Genomic DNA, 15,352 nt, shown 5'->3' on the forward strand with positions numbered 1-15,352 from the left:
ATAACTACCAGAATTTCATGCAAAGATTTAGAGCTGCTTTTGATATTGCGGCCAGAAGAGACATCACAAATTGAGAGAAGTACAAGCTGAAGCAAGGAAATAATCACGTTCATGAGTAGGTAGTTGATTTTTAGTTGTTTGTCAGAGATGTATACTGGAATTATTTTGCCTTCATTAACCAGTTTTGGGAATGACTTTCTGATAAACTGACGCATGAATTAGTAAGACAGGGCACTTCAGAAAATTTAGAAGAGCAATTTCAGTATTACATGCTGATTGGCAGAGAGCAGAAGGAATTGAAGCATAAGGAGTACAATGGAGACATTTTTATAGACTTTCATAATCTCTATCCCTCCACCGCCACCCTGTTGTCTCCTCAAACTCCAACTGTGCCACCTGTATAAATAGGAACAGTGAGGAGGTCTATCTCTGCAGCAGAGATACAAAGAAAATGAGCACTTGCTTTGTGTTTTTTATTAGGGAGCTCTAATACAACTAGCTATGGTTGGTACTGCTAAAGTTCCATACTCTGAGTTGACTATAAAAAGTCATACTTGCGGAAATGAGTGTCACCTCACAAGTAAATATTTGAGTTACTCCAGAGCCACATCTTTGGAAAACTTTGTAAGCTACCTTCTAAACCTTTGACAGGGCCCCTCAACAATTAAGAATAGTTCTGAAGACCAACAGCAGGCAAGTGAATTTTATTATCCCTGTTAGTTTTCATACCCACAAAGCTCCAGAAATACAACTTTCAGCTCTTTTGACTAGGTGCAATTATTAATTTCATGGATAAAGCTATAGTGCGGCATTTTGACTTACCTAAACAGTTGCTAGAAAGGTCAATGCTAATGGAAACGACTGACAATAAACCTCTTTGGGTTGGTCCCATTTTGCAACACACAATCCCACAGAATTATGCAGAATTCTTGCTACTGTATACCACTGCTTTTTTAATATCCTGATAGCAATGGGCAAAGATTGGATACAAACTCACAAATCAGATATCCACTGGGAATAAGATAAATTTTTCTTTTCTCTCAAAAGTTTTAACACCATTTGCAAAAAATATGCTCTTCCCGCTTCCCGCAAGATGGCATGCTGAGTGCCAGGGGGATTTGTTTCTCCTGCCAATGAATAGCTGATTTTGCTGCACAACGGGTTCTTTGTCAGTCCTCCCTAGCTCTGAATGGGAACATCTAGGAAAGACCAAAGATGAATCTTGAATGACTGTTGACCCTCCTGGGAAGAGGAATCTTGAGGATTGCAATTTCCAGTAGGAGTGGTGAGAGAGTTGGGTCTCTCTCTTTCCTCTCAGCTGATCTGTTTTTTAAGCACGCCTGGGTTTTACCTGCATGATTTGAATTTTATTTTTTAGCTTGATTTTTCTTTTAAAAGTTAATTGACTGGTTGAAAACTGATTCAATTTAAGTACTTGTTGGATTAAATGTGAATTATTCAATATTTTTTCATGTTTCACTCTGTTGTCTGAATTATTTTCGCTTTCTCCGTATCAAAGAAGATGGAGATTTTCTGGATAGTGAAAGTGATCTGTTTTTGTATCAGATTTTCACTGCAGGGATTTCATACTTTCTTAACTTTTAAAAAGCTCTGGTCTTAATTTTTTAATGCTTCATGGAAATTTTCTTTCCCCCCCATGCTTCATTATTGTGAGAAATATTATCTCAATGTTCTTTGTGGATACTTTGTTACAATATGCCAACTCCCCTGTCTTGGAAAGTCTAGGAAAATGTCTGGTTGTGAATGCCCAGTTATAGGACTATATTAAAATACAATGTACCAAAATAACAGAATTTTAAGTCAACCTAAAGAGGATATCCAAACACAAGCAACTGTAGCCAAATGAAGCTCACAACTGGACGGATTGGAATCTAAATTGCTGTTGGAAGTTTTAAATGAGAACAAACTTGGTTTGGAAACTGCAGGCTTGCTGGAGAAGGTTGAAGAGGATATGGATTTTATAGATTTGGGATTAACAAAATCAATGAGCGATGAACAGGACTTTCTTAAAAAGATTGATGGTGATTGGGGAATCAACTTACTAAATCTAACTGGAAAATGATTTGGACTGGCCATTTTTGGTAATGGATCAACAACAGATGATTTGGGGGAATAAGATACAATTGGTGGGATCTTTTCAACCAAAATCTTAAGGAGAAGTTTTATTATTAAGAATCAAACAAGGGTATTTGATTCTGGACAGATTAGAGATAATGACTATAGTGACTGTAGGCTATCTACGAATTAAATACAATAACAGATTCCTAACAGAGAGCTTTGAAGTTTAACTTTGCTGTTGGTCCATCTGTTAACTACTTTGCTTCTTTATATAGTAGCTATATGACAGGTCAAACTGGCTGCAAATACAGGTATTAGGCCTGCTTCAGAAGGGGAAGAATTAATATTGTTCTAATATATTTATCAGTATTCAATTAGGGGGATAATATGAGTGTTTTTGTCTTTTTTGATGATGATGATGATGATAATAATAATAATAATAATAATAATAATAATAATTATTATTATTATTATTATTATTATTATTTCTTAGCCGCACCCTCTCCTGAAGGACTCAGGGCGGCGTACAATAAAAACATAAAAATACAAGTATGGACAGACATACATATAATATAGACGTATACAAAGACGTATACAAAGAGGAGGTGGACAAATGGATGGAGACAATTAAAATCACAATATTAAAATCCCCTAAATAAATTAAATAAATTACAAAAATAAAAAACCCGTCAGGAGCGATATGTTCAGACTATGGTTGAGCCAGGCCAGCTACTTGAAATAGGTGGGTCTTGAGCTTTACACGGAAGGAGCGGAGGTCAGAGGTAGTCCGAATATCCGGGGGGAGGTCATTCCACAGGGCTGGGCCCGCCACAGAGAAGGCTCTACTCCTAGGCGCCGCCCCTCGGCACTGTCTGGTGGACGGCACCTGGAGGAGTCCCTCTCTGTGCGAGCGAATTGGTCGCAGGGATGTATGGGGCAGAATACGATCCCGCAAGTAACTAGGTCCTGAGCCATGGAGCGCTTTAAAGATCGTTATCAAAACCTTGAAAGTGATGCACTTTTTTCTCTTCTAATGTTTTGTCTATGTTTTGCTTTTGTAAAAAAAATTCCTTCTTTTGAAGTTTGCATTTTATCTTAATTTTCCAAATAAAGTAAAATCTATTTAAAAAATGCTCTTCCCCTTCTTCCTCCAATCCTTTCTACATATGGAACTTCTTGTATAATAAAAAATACAGTTTTGGTGGCTTTTTAAGTAAAAGAAAGAAAATACTTTCCCCTGCCCCAAGTACAATATTGCACAATGAACATACTGCCTGAAAAGCCTATATCCCACCCATATCCCATGTCAAGAGTCACCTTAAAATTGAAGATAACATGATGGAGAGTTCTTTTGCCTACTAGGATCAATCAATGGTAAAAGAAGAAGCAGTCAAAAAATATACTGCAGGCTAGCACCAAGCAAAAGAGCAGCCAGCCATGAAGGCCTTGAAAAATATATTGAAATCCCATAATATGTCTACACCAGGGGTGGCAAACTGGTGGCCTGCAAGCTGAGTGTGTCACGTGCAGGCCACGCCCAACTCAGCTTCACAAAGGCAAAAACATTGTGATATTTCATGTGACAGCAACGTGACGGGGTGAGTTTGACACCCATGGTCTATACCTACAAAGATCAAAATCATGCAAGCCATGGTATTCCCTGTGATGCTTTATGGAAGTGAAAGTTGGACTTTAAAGAAGCAGGATATGAAGAGTAATGGTGCCTTTGAACTTTGGTGTTGGAGACAACTCTTGACAATATTGTGGACAGTCAAGAAAATAAACCAATGGATCAGTGAACGAATCAACCCATTGTTCTCACACAAGGCACAATTGACCAGGGTATCCTACAGGTAGTCCTCAATTTATGAGAGTAATTGAGCCTGGAATTATAGTCATAAATCTTACAGTGTCATGGATCCATGCTGGTTGCCTTTCTGAATGCGAGTTCAGAGAAGAAGGGTGAGTGAATCAGCAGAGGAAAGCACAGAGCCAAATGTTGGTCAGAATTGGGGCTCAGAGAGTGCTAGCCTGGCAGAGCTGTCTCAGCTGGGTTGATCAGATGAGTGGCAGGCTGAGGCTCAGTGAGGCAAGCCATAGCTGCAGCATGTTGGCCAGGAAGCTCCAGATAAGGACCAGGAACAGTTGCTGCCCATTAGCAATGAGAAGGAGGTGGAGTCCACACCACCTCCTGATCTAAGGACAGGTAGAGAAGAGAGGAGCAGGCACAATGGCAGTCATCTAGATTACTTGCGAGCAGGCAACCTTGCCTCTCATGAAGAGCTGTACCAGTGTTGCCTACTTAATCTCGCCCTGAGGACTTGTGTTCTAGAGCAACATGCCCACTTCCATGCCTTGTGCTTGTGCCGTGTGTCCTGACCTCTTTGAATCATGGATTGCTTTCCTGAACTTTGTGTGTGCCCATTGGACTGGGTTACCCAGTGACTCTTCTGCTGAGTTTAGAATCTGGACCTGCGCAACAGGAGTGCTTTCTGAGGACCTGTTTGAGGGGGGTGCAGATGTCTTGCTGTACGTGCATGTGTGCATGGGGAGCAGGGCAGCACAAAAAGATCATAAAATCAAGCAGTCAATGGTGACAATTAAGTGGTCTGACTACCTGATTTTATGACCTTTTTTTGCTGCTGCCGTATAGTGAGTGCTGTATTTGTTAAACAAGTCAGTTTTCTCCATTGGACTTCTTTGCTGGAAATTGGGAACCACAAACTAGGGAAAATGCCAAAAATAAGTGTCATGTGACCATGGGACACTGCAAACAATTGTAAATGCAAACTGAGCCGAAAATGAGATCATGTGATTATGGGAAAGATTGCGGCAATGGAACTTTGAAAACCAGTTAAGTAGCTCTGAGGAAGTCCATTGTAAGTTTGAATGGTTGCTAAGTGACTGTTATTAAGCAAGGACTACCTGTACTTTGGACACCTAATAGGAAGATCCAGCTCTCTGGGAAACGTGAAGGAAAGAGAAAAAGAGGAATAGCATGATTGATGGACTCAGTTATGGTGGTGATGAATGTATCACTGGGAGACTTGAAGGAACAAGAGAAGAAAATATATGTGATTGCTAGGAGTTGAAAACACTTGATGACATATAATCAATCAATCAGTGAAGGTGGCAAAAATAATAACAGATAATAAATCAAAGGCAGCATATTTTCATCTCAGTTCTCCCCAACGTGAAGTCATGTGCTCTATCTGACAACTCTGAAGAGGAGGGAGGGGTAAAATTGATGCTTGAGATGAACATCTACATAGCTGGAGGTGGGGAAATACCTCTTTATTTCAATAAACTGACATTTACAGGACCTGATGATCCACATTCTAGTTTATTGAAGAAACTTGTTAAGGGCTCAGTCAAATATGTATATACTATTTTTTAGAAATCCTAAAAAAGCCCCACTGAGGTGCCTGACGACTGCAGAAAAGCAAATATTCTATCTATCATCAAAAGGAATTAAAGGACCCCAAAATCAGACTAATAAGTGTAATAGTGAAAACCAATTTGGTGTAGTGGTTAAGGTATCATGCTAGAAACTGGAGGATCATGAGTTATATTCCTGCCTGGTGCATAAAGGCAACTGAGTGACCTTGGGTCAATCAATCTCTCTCAACCCTAGGATGCAGGATAAACCACTTCTGAAAACTTGTGAAGAAAACTGCAGGGACTTGTCCAGGCAGATGCCAGGAGTCAACATCAACTCAAAGGAACGTGCAAGTACACATACATAAAATATGCCCAGGAAGATTCTATACCAGGGGTCTTCAAACTACAGCCTGTGGGCCGCATAAGGCCTGCCAAAGCCTTTAATCTGGCCCGCACAGGACCACGAGGCTGCCCTGCCCACTCGCCAGCCCCCACCTGCTGGCCAAGTGCAGGCCTTATCTTCATGAGCCCCACGGGCTGGAACTGGAAGGTAAGGCCAACTTTTTTGGCAAGCAGTGTGCTACTGGTCCCTTTTTTGCCTCCAGAAGCACTCTGCCGGCCAAAAACGGGTGCTGCAGGAGGACTGGATTGGAGGCGTGCTGCCCGCTTGCCCACCTGCCGCTGGACTAGCCCGGAGCGCTGCATCCCCTGGGCTGGATGCGGGCCCCAAGGCGGAGGAGAATGCTGAGCTGTTTAGTAGCTCCAGCAGCTACAACACAAACGTTCATGCTGCCTTCATGCAGTTTCAAGCAACAAGAGATATATTACTTTTGGAGAGACTGTGGCATTGTCCCATCTCCCCGCTGGCCAAGTGGTCTTTGGCGCAAGGCTCATTGGCCTCCAGATGTCAAATTCCCACCACCCAGCACCAGTTCAGGCTCCTTCCACCCACCTCAGGGGAGGGAGGGAGGGAGGGAGGGAGGGAGGGAGGGAGGGAGAGAGGGAGGGAGGGAGAGAGAGAGAAACTTGTTGATTGTAAGCTCCTTGGGGCTAAGAAGAATTGCTGCAAAACTGGACCACTAGACTCCTAAACAACTTAAAAAATGATCTAGTAAAAAGAAAAGTCAACCTAAAAGCAACATGCAAACAAAAGTAAATAAAACACCCCCAGGAGCAAAACAAATTAAAGTTTAATTTGTGGATACTATTTAATAGACTGCTAAACTGGCCACACACACCCAGTCATATGCCCACCTAGCCATGCCTACCCAGCCAGTCTGCCCCCCCCCCCCAAACAGTCTGAGGACCATGAATTGAAAGTTTGAGGACCCCTGTTCTACACTTTCTAAATGAAGGAAACATTTGTAAAATTAATTGATATTTCAAAACTAGGATCTTGAAACATTACAAAAAATAGCTTAAATTGGATGAAATTTCACAGACAGTTTTTTCACTCAAAAAGATCTTCAGGGTAGTTGATTACAAACTGAATGCAAGTTAGTAATGTGATATGAATACAAAAAGAAGGGGATATCATTTTAAGCTATGTCAAGAAAAGTTTAATTTCCGAATTATAGAAAATAGTAATTTTATTTTACTTTGCATAGGTGAAACCCAAGTATTGTTTCAGTTCTGAATTCTATTTTTTGAGAAGAGTTCTAACAAACCAGAAGTAAAGAAACACACACACACAAACACCAATTTATGTTTTGAGAAGACTGAGCAGAGATAATATCAAAAAGATACCAAGACTTAGTCTATATTACAGAAAATTAACAGTTTTAAGTTATAGAAAGATAAACTACTAGTAAATGTTTAAAAGAGTGATTATGAAAGGATTTTAATGTAGAAGTTGTAAAATGTCTATTAAGGATTAAAAAGAGATAGTAGCTCTAAGCCGCTAGACATATTCAGATAGAAGTTATAAAATCATTTATCAGGAATACTTTATTTGGATCCCTGCTTTAAGCAGGATATGAGCATCTATGGGCAGAGGGGGCTTGTATAGTGGAGCAATAACCCACTGACCCAAATGGCCATGTTCAGCTATGTTTCTATTATCTACTGTTACATACTTTTGTAAATTCACTATAAAGAAAAAATCCATACCTTAGAACACTCTCATATGTAAGCTGCTCATTCTTATCCACCCACCTCCAAGCTTCTTATATTTTCTTACCTTGACTAAAGTTGTGTGACTTGTATTTATCTTTTCAGTCTAATCTCTTTCAGGCTGAAAACAGGTTTCACTCTTCATAAAGAGCCAAATATGTAAGTATATATTAATAGTTGTTTAAAGATTGTGTTATTGTTACCTAATTACTCTTAAACAAAAATTTTGGCCAATGATTATACAACTGATTAATCAACTTTTTAAATTCAGTATTTGTAATTTTTAATCCTCAAAAGGGTTGTTAAGATTACATGTGTATAGAGCCACAAGTGGCCCAATCAAGCTACGAACAATTGAAACAAGGCAGTGAGATTAATAATTAATACACTGAAATGTATGTATTTGGGTTGGCTTTCCTGAAGTAGTCAAGACAATGAAGCAAATAGAAGGTATGAAATTTCATAAACTGATCATAATTTGTAATAATGTTACATCGAAGTGACATTTTCAATTTAAGTCACTTTATATGTAAATGCTCACTCTGAACACATTCACATTGCTAGTATGCTGGTACTAGACTATCTTCATTGTAAATAAAAAAAACTAATCAAAATAATGATTTGGGGTACTGAATCCATTGCACTTAATATTTTTGTATCCTAACATGCCAGTCCTTATCACACACATCATGAACATAAATAGCAACCTGCTCTTCTTGCAGACTGACTCTTTCCATACACTGAAGGGAAATAAAAGGGTAGTTAATAAATTATTCCTGCAAAACTTAAATAATATTAAACATTAAAATAGTTGAGTAAAATTAAAGTTGCTTCAAATTACATATGTTTTTTTAAAACAGATTCTGCAAGTTCCCAGTTGTTCCTGTATCAGCATCGCTCTCTACCTTTTAACAACCACTTTCAACCTTGTGCTATAATCTTCACAATTCATTTTTTAAAAAAGCTGAAGCCTGTTCAGGCATTACTGAAATAAATGATTCTGCTAATGTTGCTCTTGGCTTTCCTGCAGGCATTTAGGTTCAATACAAATGTCTGCAGAAGAGATATTTTAGCTCCCATGTAAGATTCTGGCTAACAAGGAAATCAACACTTAATACTGTTATGCACATGGGCCTCCTTGCTACAAAAAGCCAATACAGTGTAAGTGACAATAAAGACAGGGATTATCAAGCATGCTCACGTTAAATTCTCCGTTTTCATAGCAACATTTAAACCAAATTATTTAGCTTTTTTCTGCCATTTCTAGAAAAGGAGGTATAAAAGAACAGATATTCTTTTGCCCATTTAAAAAAAAAAGCCTGTTCCTGTTCTCGGGCAATGAATGAACTATCCTAACCTTATCAGGCCACATGGTTTCTGGAGAAGGAAGCTTTTTGGTTTTTAATCTTCCAAATGAGCAGTGTTGTTAGTCCATAAAAAGCCATTCAGACACCAATACTTTAGACCTTGCTACATTTGGGCAATAGTATATACTAAAAACAGAATAGTATGACCAAAGACAGAAGTTTTTAACTTTGTTGTCATTTTAATAGCAGTTTTCCACCCAAAATCTAAATTTAGTTCTTTAGGTCTATTTTTAATGAAACTTATCATGTTCCACACTGATATAATAGTTGTCCTTCCACTGATTGATTTCCACAAGAGATAAAGATTTTTAAAATAAAAATTTATCCGATTCTGGGACTACCATAAATTCTCCTTTACTCTGGCTGATTAGGAGTTAGGTAGAATGTTGTTTTGTGTTTCAAAGCAACTGTGCATAGTTCACCATTTTGCAGATCAGAAAAAAAAAATCTTTAAACTTCTTGTCTATACCAAATTTCTTACCTATACCAAAAACAAGCTGCTATGAATTAAACAATTAAATGGGTAAGTTTAAACTATTATTAAAGTTTAGAATGATAAACACCAATAATCTTAATTCTTAATTTCCCAGCAATATAGTAGCTTCCATAAAGTTAATAAGGAAACAGAGAACACAGAGATTTCTAAGGTAGGAAAAGAATGCACTCTAACAATCTGTCCCTGATCAGAGATCCTATGAAATGATAGAAAAAGATGTCTGGAATGCTTGTGGTGAAAAACAATGTCTCCAACTCCCCCATATTAGATGGCTTCAGCCTAATCTCCAACCTCCCATTTTTATGGAACATCATAAAGAAGATGATTATGGGAATCCAGGGCAAAGAATCATGGGTGAAATTAATTAGCTGGTCATTTTCAGATAACACTTAAATCCAGGTATGGGACAGAAACAGCAATATGTTACTTTTGTGTGTTGGACAGTGAGAGTGTAGTTGTCCTTATTCTCTTAGATCTTAGCTGGTTGACAAAGATCATGCTAGTGTCTCTGACCACCTATGGCTGTTAGAGGCACTTTATTACAGGGGTTCGTCTCACTCCCAATGTTGATGATGACAGCATTAGAGCAGAGTGATTGTCCAGCAGTCATAGTTGGAGAGGCCCAGGGCTACAACTATGAGGTTTCTTTTCAATTCATGGTTATACTTGGATCCATAGATGAAGACGTAACCCTGAATGCCTTTACCAAGACCAGCTGTGATACATTTTTGGAGTACGAAACTCTGACAACAGTCATCTTTGTCTTTATTATCTCCAGACAGAATTAATGCAATGAGCTTTACAAGGGGGTGCCCCTGAAGACTAATTGGAGTCCCACCACATTCACTGGGACATTTGATCTTGTCCAAATCTTGTGTAGCTTTCAGGCACCAAAAATTATCTGCTCATGTTTAAAAAAGAACACAGCTTTCTAACATGTCCTACATTGTGAATAGTTTTATAAATACAGATTTATTTTCATTTGATGGGTAAGTCAGATTCAACTCAGTGTCACATTTTGCCGCAATAGCAAGGTTATTTGACTTAATGTCTTAAAAATATGTAGGCCCACCACAAATCAGGGTTATGTGTTACTACAATTACATGATATCAAACTAATCAACGATATTCCCTGGACTTTGCCCCCCCAAAACGCTCCCTTGCAATATAAAAAAATGTTTGTTTTGTATTTAGTGGCCATCTGCACTGTTAGATTTTCCAGAAAACAATGCTTTATGTTTGTTTTGTAGTTTTAAGCACCATGGGATACAATTAGCAAGTTCCATTTACTGATGGCTGCATCATCTTTACACTTTCCCAGCAATGAAACATTACCAGCTTAAAAAGAAAAGAGAATAAATAGGAACATCACAGGCATCAAGATATTACTCTATGGCCTACAGTCACTAATTTGGAAATTCTAGCACTAAATAATGATTTCAGATACACTATTTCAGAAAATGTATTATAACCAGGATCTAAAAAATAGCATATATTTGAATTCTGATAAAACTTAATTCATCATACCATAAAATATGAATAAGAATATTTGTCTTAAATAGTATCATACCTAACTTGCATCCAACCTTTTGGCCAAAGAGGCTTCACCTCTGTCTCCATAAATGTCTTGAGGTAATCTTCTGCAGATTGACTTTTATTTGGCTCTAGCTCATAACAATCCAGCTTTATCTTGACAAGGTTACACAGCAAAGTCCTGTTGAAATAAACCTTCAATACATCAAACATCACTCGTCAAAGCTACTTATTTACCTTTCACATTTTCTCTAAAAATAGGATTATTCAACAATAACTTTTAGCTAACCATAGTATTCTATATGATATAATACAACTGGTTTTCAAGTTTCTTGTATTCTGACTTATATTCTCTTTTCCATAATTTAAAACATGCATTTCCATTTCTTGAACAAGAACATTGCAATCACTACTGGTAGATACTAATTCCGACAACTGAGAATTTGTTAAGTGAAATTGTAAGAGTTACTTGAATACAGAATTGGGTTTAAGAAATGAAGATAAGCAAATCTGCACTGGAGAAAAATTCCTTTTGTGTCTAATCACACTTGGCCAAATAAAGCATTCCATTCCATTCCCATTCCATTGTTGAAGAGGGAAGATAAAAAATTTCTTCCTTCTCCATACCTATAAAGCTGATGGAAAATGAAAAGCAAATACCACTGCACATTTTTAGCCTATAAAGCAAAATTATTTCAATTTCTTTGGCATTCCTTTTAACCTCTTCTGATAATCCCTCACATAGGAGCTAAGATAAATCAAATACTGAGGATAGAACTTTATGTAATCCTAATAAAAGCAAAGGTTCTGGGACAAGAATGCTAATGGAAGTGTGCAAAACCTTATGCAATGAAGGGTATGGGAAAGAGTGAATATTAGGTGGCACTCAGGAACAAGTAAAATAGCAAGAAAGATGAGCTTCACATTAACCAAGATTAAAAGTCTTATTTCTGTTATACCTCCATGCAGTTCATTTCCACTCCAGAACTGTATGCATTAGTTATTATAGATTTACATTTGTGACTATGCTCCATCTCAGGAAAAAAGGTCCAAGAAATACTTTTTCCTGATAGATCTGAAATAAATTTTATTAGACTGTGCTATGGTAACTGAAAATACCTCCAGTGGAGTATCAAACAATATAGTATCACACCTCACTGTCTCATCCCAGTGGAATTTTTTTCTTGGACCTGCAATCCTCTTTCCTGGTTTCTCGTCATCCTCCTCTTCTGAACCATTCTTGTCTCGCTCATCTTCTGCTTGCATTCTGGAGCAAAAAAGTAAGCACAGTATTGTAAAGAGTAGAAACAGAGATAAGCTTGTTTCCCCATCCTTAGGTTGCCAGAGACACTCAAGATATATGCTGATTGCTTATTTGCAATTGTCTGGCAGGAAAGATCAGGACTCTATGTGAAGGTCTAATTAAACTGATGTATTGTTAATCATGGCTATGAATGAAGGGTTAACACCTGTTTAGTGTTGGATAAGGGCCAATTCAAGGACAGTGGGATTTAGTTGACGTGGCCACATAGACTGATCCCTCTTTTACTGCATCCTCGGGTTCTGCCACTCCTTTTCCTACAGCAGTTGATGTTTCGGTACTCCAGATAGAAGTTGGTATTTGCAGTCCATCACTTTAAAAGTCATTGAATATCTACACATATCTTGGTCACTGAAATGAGCCAATTTCCATTTAGCAATAATTGTAAACAAACCTACCAATATGAAATACCTTCATGAGACAAGAAGAGTCAGTTGTATGACTGCATAGCAATTTGGTCCTGTCCCACATTTACAAAACTATTATAAGTGGTGCAAGATTTGTCAGAAGTTCATCTACCTATTACAATTTTTTTTGGAGTATAAGACGCACCGGAGTATAAGATGCAGCAAGGTTTTGAAGAGGAAAATTAAAAAAAAAAAGTTTCTGCACTCTGCAAACCTCCCAAAAACAGCCCTGGTTTTTTTCAAAAAAAGGGCATGAATAGCCCTTAGGAGGCTTGTAGAGTACTCCTGGGGGTGGGGTGGGCCAAAAACAAGCAAAAAACGAGCCATTTTTCGCGAAAACAGGCCTGTTTTTGGTCAAAAAAAGGGCATGGATAGCCTTTAGGAAGCTTATAGAGTGCTGCTGGATGCTATGGGGAGGGGCAAAAATCGGGCCGTTTTTCACTCATTTCTGCCCTCTCCAGCCCCCAGGAGCTCTCTGAAAGCCTTCTAAAAGCTATGCATGGCCATTTTGGTGAAGGGGGTGGAGTTTCAGTAGGCAACAAAGTGCTGTATTCAGTGTATAAGACGCACCGAGATTTTCAGACTCTTTTTTGAGGGAAAAAGGTGCGTCTTTTGCTCCGAAAAATACGTTAAGTTTCATAAAAAAGAAAAACAATTACCACTTATCAGCTAGTATGTATGTCAATACAAGTCAGGAAGTACCACCTTTTCTAACTAAGAAAATAGCTGTTAATCAAATTTCTTAAGTTTCTTAGTCAGAAAATACGCTATCAGCCCCTTCCGATATGTTGCAACCACAGATTAATAAGAGTTTACTCCTACAATGACAAGAACATAAATGAAACTTGAAAATTTAAAAATGGAGGGCAATTTTAATGGAATGGTCCTTGAAGAATCTCAAATGGATTATTGCTAGCACGCATGTATCCAGCAATTAGCTGTAGGGCTAAATAAAACGGTGGTCACTAATAACAGCTCTTTTCTTACATGCGAGACCCCACTTAAGTTTGCTGAACTTCAGGCTACAGCTTTTCTAACAGAAATTAACTGTCATTCACATTTGTGCTAAAGATTTTCAGTTATAACTCCAGTACTGGCTAGACATACAGGGCAAGTTGGGGGGGAAAGAACAAAATGAAAAAACTAAAATCTAGAAATAGATATCTAGGTAAATATAACCTGTCACAAGCAATAGGAATAGCTTCTGGAGCTGCTTTTGCTAAGAGAGCGGCAAAAAATGGCTAAGTGAATACATGGACAGATATCAATATCTTTTTAGGGCAAGAGACATATCCATCCCATAAATGCTCCATGATATTCCCAGAATTAATGTACTGTAAAAAGAGAAATCTATATATAATATAAGCAGAAAATTAGCAATTACAAACATAATCTCCTCACATCTGGAACATCCTATTTTCTAATAAAATAGGACAGTTGCCCTTTCATCTCCCCTCTCCCCCCATTGGCCAAAGAGCTCTGTTTGGTTTGGCTACATACTTGGCATTCCTGGCTTGACTATGTGCCTGGCAATCTTCCTGGTATTTGAATAGTTGTTCAGGCATGACACAGCTGATAGCCAACTTCAATTTTTGCAATGGTTCCTTCAAGCGATCATCCTGAGAAGATACTACCATTAAAACAGTGATGCAAGCAATGTAATACATTCACACACTGCATCTCTGAAGCTTTCTCCTTGAACAAGTTATGATGTTTTTCATTTTCTGAATTAACTTGGCTCTAAAACAATTTTTTAAAAGTCTCATATTATGAAGAATAAAGTTAATGTACATTTTTAATAATAAAAACATTATTAGTTGTTAAGAAGAGAAAAGAAAAGAAAGTTTGCAGTAGAAAAAAACCCTCTTCGGGGAGAAGCAAAACAAATTAAATTAAACTTAGGTGATGTAAGGGGCTGTGCCTATATTATTGTTTTCAAAGCGTATTTATTCATTTATTTGAAATACGTATAGTTTAGTCACTTATAAAGTGTTACAATCTATAAAATACAATAAAAAGTAAAATAATTTAAAACACCACAGTAATGTAATTGTATGGCATCAAGACAATTAAAAGACAAATAGACATGCTGCTAGGCTGCTAGGTCAGGCTGCTAGGTCTAGAATTCAAGAATAACTTAATATAACCAGTATGGTCCTGTATTCAATATAAAAGAGTTGTTTTTTCATTATTTATCTTCCATAGCCAAGATGGAATTAACTGTATTGCAAAAATAAAAATGAATGTACACAGAAACTGAAAATTAAAAAATGCAAGTGGCACCTAGATTTCATCTGATATATTTTGCTTTCCAGGCATTGTCTTGGTTTCCTCCATTCTTCTTAGAATTTGGAGTATGAAACACAAAGACACTGCCTCCTGGTAAATATTTTATCCATTCATCAAACAGATATCTGCTAATTAAGAAGTGGTGCCACTCAACTCCCAATTTGTTATAGTGAGAGAAAAAAATGAAGTATTTTTTAGGTATGCAGGGAAGCGGGAAATAACGCAATGGCCAGACTCTTCTCGACTAATATAATGGAAGTGATCTTGGAGTGCTAAACAAAAATGGCATTGTTCCATCTATTCATCCATCCATCCACCCACCCACCCATCTTTCAGCCAGCCATTTAAATTCATCCTGCAATGTTCC

General features: G+C 37.8%; 1 protein-coding gene across 2 annotated transcripts in view; it reads right to left on the reverse strand.

Moving 5' to 3' along the window:
• Nucleotides 1-15,352, reverse strand: part of UBN2 (ubinuclein 2) — a 73,225-nt gene that overhangs the window by 40,821 nt on the left and 17,052 nt on the right. For both annotated transcript variants that reach the window (XM_081957690.1, XM_081957691.1), the window contains exons 9-11: nucleotides 14,197-14,315; nucleotides 12,122-12,235; nucleotides 11,006-11,149 (exon numbers count right to left, since the gene is read on the reverse strand). In XM_081957690.1, the coding sequence (XP_081813816.1) occupies nucleotides 11,006-11,149; nucleotides 12,122-12,235; nucleotides 14,197-14,315 (377 nt within the window). The remainder of the gene's footprint in view (nucleotides 1-11,005; nucleotides 11,150-12,121; nucleotides 12,236-14,196; nucleotides 14,316-15,352) is intronic.

The sequence above is a fragment of the Natrix helvetica genome (assembly GCF_964273705.1).
Source record: "Natrix helvetica genome assembly, chromosome: 6".
Taxonomy (NCBI): Eukaryota; Metazoa; Chordata; class Lepidosauria; order Squamata; family Natricidae; genus Natrix; species Natrix helvetica.